Source organism: Fringilla coelebs (assembly GCF_963513975.1).
Source record: "Fringilla coelebs genome assembly, chromosome: 8".
In the NCBI taxonomy this organism is placed as follows: Eukaryota; Metazoa; Chordata; class Aves; order Passeriformes; family Fringillidae; genus Fringilla; species Fringilla coelebs.
In genome coordinates, this window is record NC_140066.1 from 34,781,935 (window position 1) to 34,803,382 (window position 21,448).

At 43.7% G+C, this 21,448-nt stretch overlaps 1 protein-coding gene across 4 annotated transcripts in view; it reads left to right on the forward strand.

Moving 5' to 3' along the window:
* Positions 1-21,448, forward strand: part of DOCK1 (dedicator of cytokinesis 1) — a 273,196-nt gene that overhangs the window by 199,528 nt on the left and 52,220 nt on the right. For all 4 annotated transcript variants that reach the window (XM_084210278.1, XM_084210275.1, XM_084210277.1 and 1 more), the window contains exons 33-38: positions 3,659-3,807; positions 10,352-10,437; positions 10,625-10,781; positions 14,927-14,967; positions 16,297-16,387; positions 20,046-20,165. In XM_084210278.1, coding sequence (XP_084066404.1) covers positions 3,659-3,807; positions 10,352-10,437; positions 10,625-10,781; positions 14,927-14,967; positions 16,297-16,387; positions 20,046-20,165 — 644 coding nt within the window. The remainder of the gene's footprint in view (positions 1-3,658; positions 3,808-10,351; positions 10,438-10,624; positions 10,782-14,926; positions 14,968-16,296; positions 16,388-20,045; positions 20,166-21,448) is intronic.

Here is a 21,448-nt window from a genome sequence, read left to right on the forward strand (position 1 = left end):
GCTGCTCTTCCCAAAAAAAGCTGGGAAAGAAAGGTAAATGTGAGGCAGAACCCCAGTCTGAGGCAGCCTTTGTGCTTCTCCTGAGCAGCACCTTGATTTTCCTCATCTTCTTTGTCACACAGAGAGTCCATGTTAAACTCATGGACTGTGTTCCACTTCTGGCCCCTCACCAATCTCATCTGTGTCACAGCATCAATTAAGAAGGAATTCCAACTTCTCACTGCATGGGAATCGATTGGGGGTGCCTGACACTTTTATCTTGGAAGCTGCACTGCATTCATCAAATTATTCATGTGTATGTTCAGAAACCAAATCAGAAGTGAAGGGCTGGAATTCTGGAATTCTTAAGCACGGGTTTTTTATGTCTGTGCCATTGTGCATGAGATGTGATGAAACCATGCCACCCTGACTTTTGATTTATGGATTAAAGGGTATAGAAAAGCCTCAAAAATGAATGTTTTGTCTCATCAGGTTTTGTTTCTAAATACCATGATTAACACACGATGCCTGCTGAGTTAAAATTCCCCAGCTGGGAGCAACGCAGTCCTCCAGCTATAATGCACATTTAAAAGTATAATTTTTTTTCTGAAATTCAATAGTAAAATAAGAATTCTTAAAGTTTTCACTTGGCTGCCTGTTTCTGATGCACGGGAGGCCTCAATAATCACGCTTTCCTATTTTTATGAGCAGAAAGAAAAAAAAAAAAAACAAAAGAACATTTATAGTGCAGAGCAGCACTTGAGAAGCTTTTATCCTTCCATACCACAACCTGAACTTTAAAATGTGTTACTTTGAGTCAGTGTTTTGTTGAAACTGGGGCTTCTTAAACCTTGATGAGACATTAAAGCATCAAAAAAGCATCAAACAGGCCGTGGCCTGTCTTGGAGATGCAGGAACTCAAAAGCCACACGCTGGAAAGGGTTTTGTGATGCAATTTAGCAAACAGAACCTGTGCACAGGGTGTAGTGGTTGGTGGCACCCACAGTTGAATTGCAGTGACATTTCAGGTGACATCCTGGTGGGAAAGGTGGCCAGGGAGAGGCAGCTCAGAGGTGTTGGTGACGTCTGAGCCAGCTGGGGGGAGATGGAGGAGAGGAGCTCCTCCAGGTGAAGGGGAATGGTTGCTGGTGTCCTCCTGTGAGTGCCACCATCCCTGCCAGGGCTTGACGTCACCAAAGGTGTCTTGACAGGGCCCTCCCTGTCGTTGGAGGGAAGGCCAGGGTTAAAAATAGCCCTGAACTTTGGGTGTTACATAAATAGAAGTCATTGCACATAACCCTCTCTGGATTAGTCAGGCGTGTTCCCAGCCTGCCCAGGGCACAGGGGAGGCTGCTGGCAAATTACTCACAGGGTTTTGTGGCCCAGACTGAAATGGGATGAGTCTGGGAAATGAGAATTGCGCTTTGTCCAGCACGCCTTGGGTTTGGTTTGTGGTGAGGTCCCTCCCTGCTGTGTGAGCACGTCCCATGGCCAGGCACGAGGTGCTGCAAGGGGAAGGTTTTGCAGGTTCAAAGGGGGCTTTTTTTGCATGTGGTTCCTCAAGCAGCTTCACAAGTTGGTTTTCAGAAGACACTTCTCAATTTCCTCCCAGACTTGTCAGATTTGGAGTCTCTGCGTGGGAGTTCCCACATTCCCGCAGGGAGGAAAAAGGTGAATTCCTTGCTGGGTTGTTTACCAGACAGGGGCATGGATGCCCTGGGGGGCCAGGGGAGGATCGTTTCCCTTCCTGCTCTGCTCCCAGTGCTCCTTTAGTGGCCCAACCTCTCCCAGGATCACAGCAAACCCATGTGTGTCACCCCCGATGCACTGGGACAGGCGCCACCCAGGGCTCCTGCTCCAGGGGCTTCCCCCAGAGCTGCAAACAGATCATCATCTCATCGAAGATTCTAATCTTGAGGGGATTGTTCACTTCTCAAGTTCAAAAGATGTTCCTTTTCTGAGGGAATTCCTGTGCTTGAGGCAATGGAAAAGCCCTCTGTGGCACAGGGAGAAGTCGCAGTGATGAACAACTTTTGTCACCATTATTTGTTTTCTGCAGTCTTGACTCTGACACTCCTCAGGCATAACACAAGAAATCTGTCACCTGAGAGATCCAGTGTAATCATCCTTGTAGGAGACTGAGGGAAGCTTTAGGCCTCTCACTTGATATTCCTGAGCAGCCCCAGCACTGCAGCAGCACCCAGAGTCACCATTTTCCTTGAGTATTAATTTGATCCGATTGCTAATGCTAATAGGATTCAGGAGTTTGCCAAATCAAGGGGCTTCAATTATATCTGCTAAAAAAAGGAGCATGTTTTGGTGGTAAAGGATTTTTCTTGATTACAGTTATTGAGATTTATGTTAGTTCTGGTCAAAGTGAAACTACCAATTAAAGCCTTCACTGGTTACTGTCACAGTGGTGTAGTGCAGGGGAATAAAAATGAGTTGAAATCTGTTTGTGTCCTGTACCATTGGTAACTGCAGTGGGAAGCAAGAGTTTGAGAGCTGGAGGGAACTGAGGGCTGGACTCCAAAGAAGCTGGTCTGAAGCACTGGGCATAGAAACAGTGTTTGAACCTGGTTGTAAACATCCCCAAGAGGGCATTTGTGAGGAACATCTCCAGTTGTGTCCTGAGCTCCCAGTGGATCCCAGCCTGTTGCTGATGGAGAAACGTGTTTGTGTTCCTAAACTTCTGCCTGGAGCTCTCAGGGCTGTGCTGCTCCAGCACCATGGTGCAGTGAGGTGATGAAACACCAGCACAGGGTGCCCAGAGCAGTGGGGCTGCCCCTGGATCCCTGGGAGTGTCCAAGGCCAGGCTGGAGCCACCTGGGATAGTGGTGGTGTCCTTGCATGGCAGGGCTGGAACTGCATGAACTTAAATGTCACTGCCAACTCCAGCCATGCTGATGATTTTTCCATGGACTTATTCACTGGATAATTTGCAGCACACCCGCTCTGCATCCATTTAGCCAATAATATAAACAGTAACCTGCTCCTTTTCCCAGCATTTATTAGGTGCCACGCTCCTGCTAGGCTCTAATTTCCCTTCCCTGTGTGGAGCAGAGCAGGGATGGGGGGAGGAGCAGCTTCCTCTTGGGAAGCTAAATCTGCAATCAGGTTTTGCAGGCAGCTCAGCTCCCAGGAAAGGAGACATATTGTGGGCTGGCTGAGCTGTGCTTTCATGTCTCGAGGCTCTGTTAGGCTGCACTCGTGGTGACACTTTGATAGACTGACACCGAGAACATTTTGTTCACACAGGAGTCTAAATAAGTTAATACAAGTGATGTGCCTTTTAGCCTCCCTCCCTGCCAGCCACACATTGTGTTTTAAAATAAAATCTGGAAATTTGGGTGTGAAAATACGTAGTGGGAAATGTGGCGAGTCCCAGCTCGACGACTGATTCAACTACTCCTCTTGATTTGGATTTAGACAATACCTCCTCTCCTGTGGTAATAATTATTAATAATTAAATGATAATAAATTTATTATTAATAATAATGATTATAATGGTGGTGATCATCATCATAATCAAATAAATAGGAATAATTTAAAAAGTGTTTCAGTAGAGCCAGATATTAAAGCATGCTTTGATAAGCTCCATAAGCATATTAATACAGCTTTTACATCTTCTGCCAAAGCCAGGGGTTGTTCACTCTGAAATGCATCTTTTCTCCTAAAGGTCAGCATAAAATCAAGTTCATCCCAGAAATGGTGGGGCCAATCCTGGAAATGACACTGATCCCAGAAACAGAGCTGCGGAAAGCCACCATCCCCATCTTCTTTGACATGATGCAGTGTGAATTCCACTCCACCAGGAGCTTCCAGAGGGTAAGCACGGAGCTGCAGACATTTAAAGTGAGGAACATTTGGCTGTTCTTTGACAAAACATAAGGAGTTTTGTTATTTCTCATTTTTCTAAGGAATAATATAATTACGGATTTGCTTATTTCCTACAACTCCTCAGGGGCTGTGCAGTTTTCATCTGTTGGTTTGAAGTGGTTATTGAAGGAGAAATTTGCATGTAGTAAATGAAACCTTTGGTTATGGCACAGGAGCAAAGACAGATGTCTTAAATTGTCACTGTGACTCACACAAGGAGTTTGTTCCTGAGATAAATTGGACATAAAGAAGGCCTGATAATGTGGCAAAAGTACAACCTGTAAGGATTTATTATCTCTTCTCTCTTATAATTCTGATTTTCCTTACCATTTTATGGATTTTGAAGAGGAAAAAAGCAATCCAGCACTGTCGGTGATTCTTCTTGCTCTACAGGCACTGCAAAATCTCAAATAGTAATGGAGCATTTTTATTCTATTTGATTTGAACCTGCTGAGGGGAGCCCTTGAATACACACACACCATCTTTTCCTGATAGCTTCAACTTTTGAAAGACAAGTGGAGGGAGAGAAAGTTTCCTGATATCATTCATCTGACATTGCTTCCCTTGAAGCTTTGCTTATGGATTGAGTTTAAGACTAGTTAGGCCAGGCAGGGTTTGGACTAAGCCAGTGGAGCTCCTTCCCACTGTGAGATTCCTGTCAGTTCAGGATATGACCTTGTGAATTTTGCAATAAAGCTTGACATGTATTGTTTGCTTTTTTCCCCTTTCTATTGGCAGTTTTCTTTTTTGGATGAAAAACCTTATCCTTTTCCATACTTTTCTTGGGAACTGCTATTGAGAAGCAGCTCTTAATAAATCTGTAGGCAGAGTAAATGAAAATCTGCGTGGAGAGACTTAAGCAAGGGAAATGGCATCAGCTTTATTGCTTTGATTTGTTTTGTGCTGGATGGTGTGTGGAGAGGTTGTGAACTGTGTTTTGGCTTCATCCAATTACTGCATAATCATTTTTTCTCATGTTTGACTCCAGTGCTACTGTAAAGATTGAAATGCTCACTGGGATGCCATTTAAACAGTTTCCTGTCAGATGCTCTCTTTTGTTGCTTGTCATTTTTTATTTGTACAATTATATAGATCATGAAAAATCCGAGGGTGACTTTATAGCTAAATTTATGGCCCTCAATTTTCCTGACAGAAGGAAACCAGCTTTGTGTGGAATAGTTGGCTGATTTTAATAAATGAATGTCTTAAATATTTCACTTAGGGAGGTTTTTTTGCCTTTTAAGAAAAATGCCTCATCCTTTAGTCAGAGATGTCTGGGGTTATACTTGACATAATATTTCCTGTGGCAGTGTAGCTTCTTTATGGCTGTACAGGTGAAGAGGGAAAAAAACCCTTTTCCATGGGTTTGGAGGAACCAGCCACATCCTACAAGGAATAATCAATCTCTCCACTGATCATGCACTTCTGAGTTTGCTGAGTATCTCAGGTCGGCCTTTGGGGAATGAAGATCGCAGGCTTGGGAAAAGCAGAGGGTTGAAGGAAAGTCTGGGCTGGGTGGGACCTCTGGAATTAATCTGGGTGTTAGGTTGGGTTATCTGGGACCACCTGAAGCTCAGTTTGGAATATCTCCAGAGAGGGTTGTTTGAGCAATTCTCTGGGTGAGCTATTCCAGTGTTTAGTCCTGGCCTTTGGAAGGTGTCCTTGCCTGTGGCAGGGGGTTTGGAACGATACAAGGTCCCTTCCAACCCCAGCCATCCCAGGATTCTATGATTCAGACTTTCTGCTTTTTATCTCCTGATGGAATTTCCTTGGGTCAGCTTGTGCCTGTTTCTGCTTCCATCTCCTCTCTGAGCACCTTTGAGGTGTTGGAATGTTTGAGCTGGATTTTCTCTGGGCTGAGCAAACCCAGTTCCTTCAACCATTGCAGGTTCTGCAGCACTCTGCCCTCCTTTGGACCATCTCCAGTTTGTCAGGGTCTCTCTCAGCTGGTGGATCAGAGCCAGACATGGAATTCCAGCCATGGTCCAACAAGTGCAATAGTCCTGTTGCTGCTCTGGCCATGCCCTTGCTGGTGCAATCCAGGACACATTTAGGCTCCATTCAAGGGGGACACTTTTTTCATGTTCAGCTTGGTACATTGGTTTTTCCCAGTCACTTTCTTGCCCTTTGTGTACCTGGAAAAACCTTCCATGAGATCTTGATCTGTGGTTTCCTCAGGAACTGAACTGGGGATGCCTGGTCTGTAGATTCCTCACTCTTTTTTTTTTTTTTTGTCTCTTTTGTGTTGAAGTTGTAGAAATAGATAAAATCTATTTTTTTTTCTAATATTACCAGTACCTAGGCAAGCTTTGATGCTTAATGGGTTGATGTAATGTGCTGCTTTATATCCTTTATATGCAAGTACCAATTATCCTTGTCCAGCACTGCTTCCAGAGAGAACTTCCAAATGGCATGGTTGGCTGCTGTTAAACTAATCTGCCAGAAATCCAATTATCTAACCTTATTAGTCACATCAACAAGGGTTTAGGTTGGCTCCACTTCTCCAGCAGATGTACCAACCTCATGATTTGTGGGGGAGGAACTGCAGTTTTTTGCAGGCCTCCGATGCTGTGATGGTTTGTGTGATAAACAGGCAGCTTTCCCTGGGGTGGTTTTCATTTCAGGAGGATTTGGGTTTGCCTGGTAAAACCAGGAACAGAAGAGTTGGTTTTTTTTTTTCTTCTCCCAGTGTATTTAGAGACAGAACAAGATAAATACCCCTTGTTTTTACAGAGCTGTATTAAGGCCGACTGAATTAAAAGCTGGAGTTGCCCATTTTGTCCTTTCCCTCTGAAGGTGCTTTGAAGCTTTTATAAGACTTCAAAGTAGCCTGCACCTCAAAGCAGGAATCCCATCCTAAAAACAGTGTGGGACTGAAGCTTCCCTGTGGAAGGAAACACCTCCTCCTCCTCCCCTTGGCTTCTCCCTTGGCCGGTTTCAGGAGCAGAGCCTCTGGATCAAAGGGAATTTGTCAGAGCCACAGAGTGATGAAAGAGAATTGGTTTGATTGCTCAGGGCCTGCCCAGGTGAGTGGGATGGATCCCGTGGTGCCAACAGGAGGGAAAGCTTCAGGTGAAACAGCCCCTCAGCTGGAATGTGGAATTTGAAGCATGGAAAGCTCCTGGTGTTGATGCCTGTTGCTCCCAGCTATGGCTTCATTCCTCATTTCCCACCAGCACTCCTGGCATCAATTTTAACTCACCTTTTCTGGACCTGTGTCACTGCTGCTACCACATTCTGCTTGTTTGGAGTTGAGCCCATTTCTTACATTTAACAATGAATCTCAGTGCCACCAAACAGTCACACCAGCACTTTGAGTTTCTGGTTATTGGTGAATTTGAGATGGATTTTATTCCCCCTAGTCAGAAGTTACCCTCAGTGCATCAGAATCTCTCTTGGCTTTCAGAACCTGCAATTCCTTATTAAGTTTTTTTTGCCACTTCTGATCCCTGGGTTAACCTCCCTTTCCCTGTGCTGTGGATTTGCAACAGGACACAAGTAAATGACTCTCCCAGTTCCTGTGATCCCACTGAACATTCAAATCCAAATAACTAATCCCTCACAAAGGGTTGGTTTCAATAAGAAATATTTTTTAATTACCTACAGTTGAAGTGTAAATGTGTACTTTTTTTGGTTTCTGGCCTTTTGGAAAATATCAATAATCCTCTCTGACTCCACCTGGGGAGCAAGGGAGAAAGGTAATGCAGAGGTGATCTCATCATTTTGAATGGCTCCAGATCTGTTCCCCACCTGGAATGCTGTGGGAAAATAGGAAAGGAAACAGATGAAACCTTTGGGAATAACCACCAACTTTCACAGAAACCTCTGAGCAAAGTTTTGCTGTACTTGGGTGCCATTTCTGTGTTAGGACTAATTTCTGGTGGTGTGATCTGTCACTTGAATTTTATATGACAAATTATTATTAGCCCACATCAAAATGAATTTATAGCAGCTTGGAGGGCTGGAAGTCCTCCTCATCTACAGCAAAATTAACTTGTCAGCCAGTGCTACAAATTCAGCCTTCCTCGAGGTAAACCCAAGCCCAGAAGTGATCAGCTGAGTTGACATGAGATGGCTGACCCTGATTTATTTGCTCCAGGTGGGAGATTGTCACGGACAGAGGAAGCACTGGAGGTGCTCTTTGCTCAACTTCAAACTCTCATCCTAAAGAGAGGCTGAGATCTTGATCAGCTGTGAGGAAAAGTGGATAAAAATGTGCTGTAATCCTCCTGGTATCACCCCTCAGGCTTTCAGTGTCAACAGGAGGGTGTGAGTGTGGCTCACTGATGGTGCAGATATTCCCCCTAAGCCTGCAGGAAGAGCCTCAGCAAGTGGCACTGGCTCTAATGGAAACATTGGAGATTTGGCACTTCTTCATTTGAGACTAAATCCCATCACAATAATTGCTGGCTTATTTATGCATTAAATTAAATGTAATGCATTTATAAAAACTCAGTGCATTAGGGGAAAAAAAACAGAAAGAAAAGGAAAAATGGAGTTTATCAACAGATGCCAGGTGCAGTGTCCCAGAGCCATTGACTTGTGCAGCTCCAGGGTCACATTCCTGCTCCCATCATGGGGAGTTCTAAACCTCCAAAGCTCCATAAACCTCAGCTGGTATTGCTAAAACCTTCCTCCATGGAAAGACCACAGAAGGAATTGTAACTGATGTTAAATAACATTTATTCATTTGACTCAGATGATCAGCATCACAGCGACTCCATGAGAAATAGCAGGAATGACTGAAGAGCAAAGATCTTGTTAATAATCCTTAAAACCCCCAAAATGCCACAAGTCTGGCTCTGTTCAGCCCAAGAGGCTGTTAGGGGAAATGGCCCAACAAAGCATGGATTTACAGAGGCTTAAGTAAAACTGATAGTGGGAAGATCCTGGAGATCCTGCATGACAAATGTAATTGCTCTTCTCTATCTGAGTAATCTCTTCCTAAAAAATACATCACCTGCAGGGCTGGGGCTGGCAGCAAGTGTCATTTTTCACATTGGGTTAGAAAGTCAATTTTATTCTGGGCTCATTAGGGAACAGGATTTTTGTGACTTCTCTGTTTCATCGTTGTGTTGTTTCAGTGTTTTACTCAACTCTCTGCTACTGTGGGAGCGTGTTTGGTTCTGGGATGGGGTGGATTGCATTATCCTGCCTTTTCTCATCTTCCTGTCCTTATTTTAATAATGGATTCATTGTATTCTCTGTGACCAGGGGCAGGACCTGAGGGAGCAGCTGGAGCTGTGTCAGGGGAGGGTTTGGTTGGATCTCAGGGAAAGGCTCATTCCCAGAGGGGCTGGCACTGCCCAGGCTCCCCAGGGAATGGGCACGGCCCCGAGGCTGCCAGAGCTCCAGGAGCCTTTGGACAATGCCCTCAGTGGGGTTTTTGGGGTGCCAGTGCAGGGCCAGGAGCTGCACTGGATGATCCCTGTGGGTCCCTTCCAACCCAGAATATTTTAGTGATTCAGACAATCCATTCTTTCTCCACGGGTACATTATGTGCTGTTAATATCACCTGCGGATGCAAAGTACATCTCTTGACATTTACTAAATGTTCTTTGTTCTTGTGCAGGGGCCCTTTGCTTCTCCTCAGCATCCTTGGGGGTGGCATAAGGAAGTGACAGTGAAAAAGCCTGGTGACAAGTGTTCTGTCACCCACTGGGAGCACTGGGCTCCCATTCCCCTGCCAGGGGCTCCCAGCTCACCCAGCCTCTCCTGCTGAGATCTCTGTCTTTAATCTGTGGCTGTCTGTGCTTATTTAATGAAGAATTAGGAATTAGGTGATTTCACTGATTCATGGCAGAGCAGCAGGCCTGGAGTGAGCCTTCCTCCACTAACAGTTCACATCCATTCCTATCAGCGAGAGCCAAAACCCTCTGTAATCACAAAAAATCCAGGGAATTACCCAGTTTGTATTTAAAGCATCTTCTGTTGGCCGCTTAAGTTTTCATCCTTTTAGTATTGCCCAATTGAAATTATTCTGGAGTTGTTTGAAACTGCTCCCTTCCCTTCTGCAGGGTTTATTAACAGCTTGATCAGGTTGTGTCCTGCAGTCAGTGTATGTGTGCTAAAATGGGGTGCCAGGGATGCTGGGGTTGCACCCAGCAGGGTTATCCAGCCTCGGGTGTTGCCTTTCCTCTCTTCCAGCATTTTTGTGTTCAGTTCTGCTGCTGGTGACATTCTGTCTCCTTTCTCCCTGCCCTCAATTCCTGTCATTAATCTCCTTCTTTAGTTTTCCATAATGCAAATATTTACACTTCATTTAACAGCACGACCAACGATTCCTTTAACCAGAGAAGTCCTTGTAGGGCAGGAGATCATCGTGGAGAGTCTAAAAAACCAAAGACTGCAAACTCTAAAAGTCAATCAGGCTTTAAACCAGGGGCTAAACGTCTCACCAAGGCACCCAAGCAACGTGTGAGGCATTGAGGCTACAGTAATAAAGTGAAATATTTGCCAGCTGATTATTTACGCTTGCTTTGTTTAATTACAGTTCGAAAACGAGATCATCACCAAACTGGATCACGAAGTGGAAGGAGGCCGTGGAGATGAGCAGTACAAAGTGTTATTTGACAAAATGTAAGTGTTGATCAGCAGCAAAATTTATGTCACGGGGAAGTCAGGAGAGAGAGCAATTAGACTACAATGAACTTTGTAGCCCAGAAATAATTAAAATCTGTTAACGATGCGCAATATTTAAAACTGCACCTGAGTCAAGGTTTTTCTCTGCGTGTGATTAACAAGGCGAACTTAATTGGTTTTTCAGTCTCTTGGAGCACTGCAGGAAGCACAAATACCTGGCCAAGAGTGGGGAGACCTTTGTGAAGCTGGTGGTGAGGCTGATGGAGAGGCTGCTGGACTACAGGACCATCATGCACGATGAGAACAAGGAGAACCGCATGAGCTGCACCGTCAATGTGCTGGTGAGCAGCAGAACCACCACAAATCACCACAAAATCACCACGAATCACTGCAAAAATCACTGCAAAATCACTGCAAAAATCACCACAAATCACTGCAAAATCACCACAAAATCACCAAAAATCACTGCAAAATCACCACAAATAACTGCAAAAATCACCACAAATCACTGCAAAAATCACCACAAATCACTGCAAAATCACCACGAATCACTACAAAAATCACCATGAATCACTGCAAAAATCACCACGAATCACTGCAAAAATCACCACAAATCACTGCAAAATCACCATGAATCACTGCAAAAATCACCACAAATCACTGCAAAAATCACCACAAAATCACCAGAAATCCCTGCAAAAATCACCACAAAATCACTGCAAAAATCACCACAAAATCATTGCAAATCACTGCAAAATCAGCCCAAAATCACCACGAATCACTGCAAAATCACCAGAAATCACTGCAAAAATCACCACAAAATCACCACTAATCACTGCAAAAATCACCACAAATCACTGCAAAATCACCACAAATCACTACAAAAATCACCACGAATCACTGCAAAAATCACCACAAATCACTGCAAAATCACCACAAATCACTACAAAAATCACCACGAATCACTGCAAAATCACCACAAATCACTGCAAAAATCACCACAAATCACTGCAAAATCACCACGAATCACTGAAAAATCACCACAAAATCACCACGAATCACTGCAAAAATCACCACAAAATCATTGCAAATCACTGCAAAATAAGCACAAAATACCACAAATCACTTTAAAAAACACCACAAAATCATCACGAATCACTGCAAAAATCACGATGAATCACTGCAAAAATCACCACAAATCACCACCAATTCGCCGCAAAATCACCACAAATCCACCATGACACCACTAGAGAATCACCACAAAACCACTGTGAAATCACCACAAAATCACCCAAAAAATCACCACGAAGTCCCCACAAAATCACCAAAAATCACCACATAACCACCACAAAATCACCCTAAACCCACCACAAAACTATCACAAACCCACCAAAAATCCCCACACAATGATCATAAAATCACCCCAAAACCACCATAAAACCACTAGAAAATCACCACAAAATCACCCAAACCCCCATTACCCTCAGAACCCTGCATCTTTAACCAAGGGCTTGTGTCAAGCAGAGTGTCTGTTTGGATTCTTGGGGAAGTTTTGAATGCTTTAGGTTTTTTTTCCTGTTTTTCTCCTATTTTGGTGAAGGCGAATCTGGGAAAACATGGATTATCCTTTCTTTAATTGTTTCTACAGAAAGATTTAAGGAGAAATGTTACAGGGCCTGTTCATTGACATTTACAATTGGTGTATAAACAACTCTGTGCTGAAAACCACTTGACATACAGAATGTTGGAGTTCTCTGCCATTTACTCCCAAAATTCCCATGGATTTGCAATCCCATTTATATTCTGCTGTCTGCTCAGCCCCTTTATTCAAATTCTTTGGAGAAATTGGAGGTACTATTTGATTCACAGCAGGAAAAGCTTGGCTTGTTTTCCTCACTGATGGGAAATTTCCTCCTCTTAGATCCTGAAATTTTGGAGTCTCCACCCCATACACAAATCTTGGTCCATTTGGGCTGGAGTTGGAAGCAATAATTGTTCCAGTTGTACTCACACACATCATGGTCTTTGGTGGAGATTTAGAAAATGAGATTTTACAACCCAAAAATCAGCACCCATGAAAAATAACATTCAGAGACCCCAAAATAACGTGAACTAAATTTGATTTTTCCACTGTTTGCCCCTGAGAATTCCAAGCTTTCCTCCCCATATCATCATCAAAGCTTTGATTTTGCTTAAATACATGAGGCACAGCCAGTTTTTATCATTGATGTGATCTGGCTGATGGATTTTGTTCAGGAAAGAGCAGAGTAAGTAGTTTGCAGCTTTTTTTCTTTGTTTTTTTTTACATGTAATGTAGTTTTTAGCTTTTTTATTTTGCATCTAATGCAGTCCTGGCCTCGTGCAGTGCAGCATTTACACCGCCCCATCTCATCAGCCATGAACAAAACGGTGCCCACTGGAGCAGGAGAGGAGATGGAGGCATCAAATCCAAAACTGAGCATTTATTTTTAGTTTGTTTTTCCTCTCTGCACATCAGAAAGCATCAGAATGTTTGGGAAATGGGCAAAGAGGAGGGACTTGGAGAGTTGTCACAGGCTGGTGATGCAGCAAGTGCTGTTGGGCTGCCTGCAGAAAGGTCACGGCGTCCTCCTGAGCAGAACCCTGCTGGAAAATCCTGCCAGGTCTGCAAGCAGGATGGGAAACAACACATCACAGTCACCACACACTGTGTCAAACTGAGAAAACTCCCTTGGGAAGGTGGAGTTGTTTCTCCTTCCCTTCATCAGAGCACTCAGAGCCTGCTCCCAGGAATTCTCGCCACCCCTGTGGGGAGAGGAACCCTTGGGGGTTGGTTCTCTCCAGGTGTCTCCCAGCAGCATCTCCTGATGCTGGCTTTGGGCAGCTGGATTCAGAGGCGTTTGCAGATGACAGATTTTGTGGGTGATGTGCTGCTGTCAGGTGCAGTCATTGTGAGACTCCAGGCGCAGCCTGTGGAGCTGCTGGAATCCCGGGAAGCGGCGCAGGGCGGAATTTCCCGTCGCTTTCGGTCACCGTGGTTTCAAACCTGAGCTTGATTTTACACTCCCGTTTTCCCTCCAGGGCCCACTCAGCCTTTTCATCATTCTCCAGGTACCTGAAATGAAATTCATGCCTTTGCAAAAATCCAACCCACGGCTCAAACTCGGCACAATTCCCGCGTGAGGTCTCACAGAGTTCCTAATTGGGACTTTATTGATCCCTGGGATTAAATTTATCTGCACTGACTGTGGTTTCACTGGGAGGGTCTGATCTGCATTTATGCCAGTGCTGCTGGGAAAGGGGCTGGAGCCTCAGGAGGGGCTGAGGGAGCTGGGCAGGGGCTCAGCCTGGAGCAGAGGAGGCTCAGGGGGCCCTTGTGGCTCTGCACAGCTCCTGGCAGGAGGGGACAGCCGGGGGGTCGGGCTGTGCTCCAGGGAACAGGGACAGGAGCAGAGGGAACGGCCCCAGGCTGGGCTCAGGGTGGATATTTGGGAACAATTTCCTCCTGGAAAGGTTTGTCCAGGCCTGGCACAGCTGCCCAGGGCAGTGGTGGAGTCCCCATCCTTGAGGGATGTAAAATCCCTGTGGATGTGGCACTTGGGGACACGGGGCAGTGCTGGCCTTGGCAGTTTGTTTTCTGAATGGAACCCAAAACTAATAAGCAGTTATATCAACTGAAATACTGGAATAACCCAACATTCCTCTCTGAAATGTGGATTCTGTCTTGCATTCCAGTTCTTTTCTAAGGGATCACTTTTGTGTTGGATTCATCCCTCTTTTAGTACCGGGTTGGTGCTCCTTTAGTGCCTCCTCAAACTTCTTTAATTTAGCATTGAGATATATTTAATTCAGTGAAGAAGGACTTGCTTGGTATTTTGTTTTCTTAGATACATTTTAAATTTTGGAGGCAAACTTGAAATTAGATTCAGAAATGCCTCGAATCTCTCCCCAGTTATCATATTTTGCATTTACAATATTTCCACTGTTAACCAGTTTATCTCAAGGCTGGAGGCACTCAGAGGAGAGTGATGCTAATGTGTGACATATGAAACCAGACAAATAACACTAATCTAACTTTGAATTTCCAAGGAAACTGTTAGAATCCAAGAGCAGATGATGTATTGCTGGACTAAGGTTCAGAGTTTTCAATCCATAGAACAACTGTTGCTTAAAAATTTTGGGTTTGTTGTATGTTAAAAAAATTTCAGCTGAAAATGTTTAATGATGTGTGACTTGCAAATGCCAGCAGCAAATTTCTAACAGTATTGTTCTTGCAAATTCTTACCCTTTGCAATGAGACAGAAGCTCTAAAACATTGCAACATGAAACATCCCAGCATTTGATTTTCTGAGTTAAACAACTTGTGTTCCATCACTGGAGGCAAATTTCATTTTGCGGTTTGGAAGCTGACGTTACGCAATTATGAATTTTTAATTTGGAGCGTGTTCTGTGTACATTCCAAAGTGTGAAATCAAAGACTTTGTAACCAAATTATGTTGTTTTTCAGAATTTCTACAAGGAGATCGAGAGGGAAGAGATGTACATAAGGTTTGTAAACATGACTGGTGACAAACTGCCTGACACAGGCTCTGTAATTGGGGAAATTAAGTTCATATTAAGCAGTCACTTGGGGGCTGGAGGAGAGGAGTAATGAAAAATCACACCTTGGCTGAACCTGAAATAATTCAAAAGCTTATCTGCACTGAGAACAGAGCACTGGAAGTGAAAGTCAGGAGATTATCTCTGTCCCCTTTCTCCAAGTCCTTCAGTTCCATTACAATGAGCACTGAAATACTCAGGAGCCAGAATTCTTCTGCTGGTGAAGGAAACAAATAAACTGAGCAAAGAAATGATGTTACCTCCTGGTGAGGTACAAAATATGTGACTTGGAATAAAAAACAACTGTTAAATAATACTTGACTGATACTTATTTTAAACTTTCAAAATCTCTTTTCAGACCATGTAAACATGGAAATATTGTGCTTTGTGTAAACCTCAAGGTTCACAGCCCCCCATTTGTGCTTTGGCTGACTGTTGCTTACACTGTTGTGCTCAAATGATGGAGTTTGTGTTTGTACTGCTATTTTAGGTATCTAAATGTGACTCATTATTCATTCTCAGGTGCTTGTGATCTTTTTGGAAGAGTTTTCGACTTGTCAACTCTCTTCCTGTTGCTTAAATGGTTTTAATTGGTCTTTTAGAAGTTGCAAAAAGAATAGGAAATGGCAGGATTGATAAATGTGGACAAACACATGAAGTGATCTCTTATTATTTAGGTCTGCCCTGTTCAGCATGTCTAGAAAGACAAATTGCCTCTCACTGTCAAACCCCCAGCCAAATTCTCTCCAATTTCTGGTAACAAACTCATGAATATCAAACTTGAAAGTATTTTCACTGGCTTTTTCAAAATGCAATTTTTAATAGTTTTGTGGGGATTTTTTTTTAAATTGTCAGTGTAAAAATCATCAAACAAATGAAGAGAATCCCCTGCCAGAGGTGTGGTGATATTGGAGGTAAATAATGAAACTTATTCCTGTCCCTATAGCTGAACTGTAAAAGTGCTCTGTCTTGCACAACATCTGGGTTGGGATTTGTTGCTCACCACAAATGTTCAGCCAAAGATTGGACTCAATGATCTTGGAGGACTTTTCCAACCTTATTGAGCCTCATGATTCCCTGAGTGTCCCTTAAAAACAGCACAGTGGAAATGCAAGTGGTCCTAAATGTTGTCTGCACACAGAAATGGGAATTTTAACCAATCCCACAAATATTTACTTGTTTGAAAATAGACTTGAACCCTTGTAATCTTCAAAATAAATGATTGAGTAACATCTTAAACCCCCTCTTTTTAAGAGCCATTGTTTCTGTTGCTGGCAGGTACCTGTACAAGCTGTGTGACCTGCACAAGGAGTGTGACAACTACACAGAGGCTGCCTACACCTTACTGCTGCACGCAAAGCTCCTCAAGGTAAACCCCAAAACACTTCCCAAGTCTGGGAAATGCCAGCAGCAGCCAGCCAGGGGGTGTTTGGCACTCAGAACAGCTGCACTTGAAGCTGATGAGCTGCTCTGGGTTCTCTTTGCATCCCCAGAGGAAAGCAGCACTTCACTGCATGGCAGAGGTGGAGCTGGAGCTGGAGGGAAGGGAGTGTGGTCAAGTCAGCACCACAAAATCCAAATTGCAAATATCCAGACTGTACAATAAGTGAAAGCCTCTAAGCAGATATTTTAGTAAATGAGCTCTCCACAGAGCTTTTGTGCAAGCAGTGCTGGAGCCCCTGCTCGAGTGCTCTTGGGTGTCTGTAGCTGATTTCAGAAAATTGCAGAGAGATTCAAATGGCCTTCTTTCCAAGGTCATGCCTTCAAAAGGTGCATATAATTTTAATGCAGTGTTACCCAGTTTATAGCACATTTGAAGAGGCACAACAATATTGCTCTCTTCAAGGAATGTTTGGTGTAGGCTGCAATATGCACAAATAACATGTTACCTGCAGAAAGTGCCTGAGATAAAACATTTGAGTGTTTAACACTACCCACTGCCAGCCAGAAATGGAGTGAAGCTGTACTTCAGAAGCATTATTCTCCTGAAAACGTTCTGGGGGGAAGATTTTGTCTCTTAACATGCAGCTTTTTTAGGTGCTAATGTCACAAATGTGGGAGCAGGTACCCACTTTGCTCTCCTGATTATCACTTAGGAAGGTGCTGCTCTTGCCAGCAGACACTTGTGTCATGAAATCACATTTAATACAGCTGAATCATCACTGAATTCCTAGGTTTATGTTTTAATTTTTAAAAGGAGTTCATGGGAGAAGTAAAAATCTCAATGTGATAAAAAATAAGAGGTTTTGGAAGAGTTTGATTTAGTTCTGTTTGTCTTCCTCACACTTCACAACCTGCAGTGAAATCTCTTCCTCAGGGAGTTCTGGATCTCTTTCCACCCCTCTCAAGGACATGACCCCCTGCCCAGGAGCAGTCAGGGACAGAATAAATGAGAATTTCATTTTCCCCTTGATGTCCTGCTCATTCCAGGGTATTGCAGCCTCCTGGTGCAGGGAAAGTTTCCCTTCCCATGGCAGGGGATGGAACCAGATGGGCTTTAAGGTCCCTTTTCCCCCCCAGCAGCCTGGGATTGTGTGATTGCACCCTGCTGTGCTCATGGTGCCCCTCTGCATCCAGGAAATGGAGCTCATCCTCAGCAGCCAACTGTTCCTGGCAATCCTGGCTTTAATTTCAGCAACCCCCAGCAAAGTGTGAGTGTCAAATATCTATTTTGAAAAGTTGAAAAGGGGAAGGTGTTAAATGAGATCCTTCTGATGGATGCACTGAGAATTATTCGTACTTCAGAGCCGAGTAAACTGCATCCAAGCCATAAAAAGACTAAATATGATGCAGAGTGTACATGTGCAATTTAAATTAAGACACTCTGAAATGTATTTACTGTATTTTAAAATCATTAGAGGGTTATTACACAAGGAAACATCTCTAAGATTCATCTGGAGTGCAAAAGCACTGTGCCTACTTCACATGGATGAACCTTTTAGACAGGATGAAGGATTCATTCCCTTCCATGGGGGCTGTGCTCCCGAATAAATGATGGAATAAACTATGCTATAAAACCTCACTCAAACTTCACCTGGCATGGCCTGGACTTGTTAGACAATTTACTTCCTGTGACCTCAAATCAGAGTTTAGCCAGCTGTGGCTTTTCTTAGGGAATGTGTTCAGAGAGCAGGTGAGTGTCTCTCTTAATGTCCTTCTTTGAATTCAGTGGAAGAACTCCATGGGAAGAAATATCCATTTTTCTTTCCTTCTAATGCAAATCAATAGCAAATGCCAGGGATGAATTTGTCACAGGTTTTCATCCCTGAGTGGATGTTTGTTTGTAAGTATAATTTCATTAGAGGCTGGAATTACTTTATTATCAAAGTGTATCAATCTTTAGCTCAGTCCCTGCTCCTGCAGCCCCGAGTGGAGGGAGGAGTTCAGTGTTGCCTGAGGAGCAGCAGTACTGGGGGTGTGGAACTGAGCAATTGAGTTTTTCTGTCAAGCCTCAGGACAGGATTTTCAATGACACTCATCATGGGCAGATATTTCATCCCAGTGATTTTAATGGGATCACATCGAGGGCAAGACTGAGAGTGGGTGAGAATTTCACCTTTAAATCTGCAAGAAGGCTCTGTCTGTGGAGGGAGAGAGGCCAAATTACTGCAAGCTGACGAAGCACACTCAAGAAAAGAGACTTTTGTTGTGTTTCAACTCTTTTTCTCAAAATTGAGGTGTTCAAAACTAACAGAAAATAGCAGCTCTTAGCATGCTGAAAAAATTTCCATCACATTGCAGGCTCCAGTAGGTTTGTGTTACTCAGAGTTAAGAACAGAGCTGTCAGAGGTGTCTGCATAACCCAAACACAAATATTTTGGCCAAATCAAGAAGTGATTGGGTGAAAATTAATAATGTGTAGGAGGTAAAGTAGCAGTAATTCTGGAAATGAATCTGGGAGTTGCTCAGAGAAGCTGTGGCTGCCCCTGCATCCCTGGAAGTGTCCAGGGCCAGGCTGGATGGGGCTTGGAGCAGCCTGGGAGAGTGGAAGGTGTCCCTGCCATGGCAGGGATGGGATGGGATGGGATGGGATGAGCTCCCTCCAACCCAAACCATTTTGTGATTGCTATGATTGATATCTTACATTTGATCCATCAGGCATTTGCTGGAATAGCCAGAGCTGCTAATTGCAGACAGGCTGGATAAAGTTAATTATGCTTTCCCTGCCTCCAAAGATGAGTTGGAGCCATCCGATATCCCTGCCTGCAGCCCTTCCCTCTGATGCCCTGTGCAGGCTGCCCTAGAGCAGAGGCTGGGCAGAGTTCCAGAATAAAGCAGGGATTTATCCAAAGGATCTCCTCCATGCACCCACCTGGGGCAGCACCAGAGCCCAGCCAGGGCTGCACCCAAGATGACCCAAAATGGCCCCAAAATGCCCGGCCGGGCACGGGGTCTCTCCCTGGGATCAGCTCTGCTCCATTTGCACCTTGCAGTTCATTGTCCCATCCCAGCTTCAGCCCCTGCAGTCCCACCCTGCTTGTTTTTCTCTCTCCAGCCCACGGGGTTTGTGCTCCTGGCCTGAGATTTGGCTCATTTGTCCTTGGTGCCCAGCTGGAGCAGGAATTGTTTTGTCTCCCTGCTCTGTGCACAGAACTCACTATCCCATAATATGAGCCCAGCCCCACACACTAAAGCAGCACAGGATGTGAAACACAGAAAAGCCAAACCTGAGGCATCACCTCTGTGCTGATGGATCTGGGCTCCAGGGTTTCTCCCACACAAAGTGAAGTGTTCATTGTGTCCCCAGCACGTTGTACCCATCAGCAGGCCAAGGTCACTCTCATCAAACCGAGGAGAGGAGCCACCTCCAGAAGCTCCCTCCAGCTGATGGATGTAATTACAGCCTCCAATTACAGCATCCAAATAAATGCTCCTTGTGCCCAAGGAAGCAAAGGGCACAGCTGTGAAAAAACCCTTTGTTGGTGCATTAACTCCTTTAAATAAAGTCCTTTTCTTTTATTTCACTTCAGAACTCATAGCTTTGGATTTGCTTTCACTTTTCTTTTTTTTTTGTGTGTGTGATTTAGTGGTCAGAAGAAGCATGTGCAGCTCATCTTACCCAGCGGGATGGATACCAAGCTGCTACTCAAGGACAGCTGAAAGATCAGCTCTATCAAGAAATTATTCATTACTTTGACAAGGGCAAGGTAAAAAGGGAAGAAAAAAAGTGCAAATGGATTTCATTGCTTTTCTCTCAAACTTATAAATTTAATAGTAAACATAGTTTGCATCCAGTGACCTTCAGGAAGCACTTACAGATAATGATATTACAAAAGAAAAAAAAGTCAAAAGAAATCAATGGTACATTTATAACTCATCTCTTAAGGGTAAATATATGGGCATGTGATGCCATGGAGTAAATAAAAAAGTGATGCATGTAATTTGGAGGACTTTTTCTGGCAGTTACAAGAGCTGAGAGAATCCTTCAGCTCCCCTTGTTTTTCCTCATGTACACAAAAATAATTCCCTCAGGGCCTGGATGTCTGTGGTTGATATCATAAATATCCTGGGATGAGGATATTTCATTGCAATTGCATCTTTTAATGCAGGAGGAAATTGCATTTGGCATTGCTTGGTGTTGCAGAGGAAGGGGGTTAATGTGGGAGACAGGGATGGATCAGTGTTTGGATATTTCAGGCACGAAATATTCAAGTATAGAAGTAGGAATCTCTTAGAACATTTCAGAAGTGTAAACTTGGGGTTTAAAAGTAAACAGAAGTGGTGTTTTCTGGTAGAATTAGAATATTATCCAGCCAGTTCATCCTTTCTAGGTGAGTTTTTAGCAGAATCAGATTAAAATCCCAGAATAAATTAAATAGGAGCTATCATTTCTATCATTTTGTTAGAAATGTTGCTTAGAAAGTCAAATTTTATAGCATATCTTAATGCAACACTTAAAAATTGTTAATGAGTGATGCTAAAAGTTTTAATTCTGGATTGGGGTAAAAATTGCAGTTCTGGACTGGGACAAAAGTTGTAAAAATATAATTCTGGAGTGATGCACAAGTGGCTGTTTGGGGCTGGGACTGCTGGAGGTACTTGGGGACAGTTCCTGCTGCCCAAAAAGCTTTTCCTGGGTGAATGAGAAGAATCTCATTTGAATGAGGGTCACAGCTGATTTTAAAACTTATTTTAATCTTACATTCCTGTCTGGAAGGAAAACCAGGAGCTGCCTGTTATTATTTTGTTGGCTTTATTTTGTTTTATTTTATTTTATTGGTTTTATTTTGTTTGTCTTTATGGCTTTCTGTTGGTCCTTCCTGGTGTCCAGGCACTGGGAATTGTTCTGCTGAACACCAGTTCTGGGCAGAACTCAAGTGGCAGGACACCTGTGTGATTTCTGTGTCTGTGAGGAGATGATTTATTTCCAAATTGCTCTTTCCTACTTACAGATATTCCTTCTCTCATTTTCTGGTCACTCAAGCTGGTG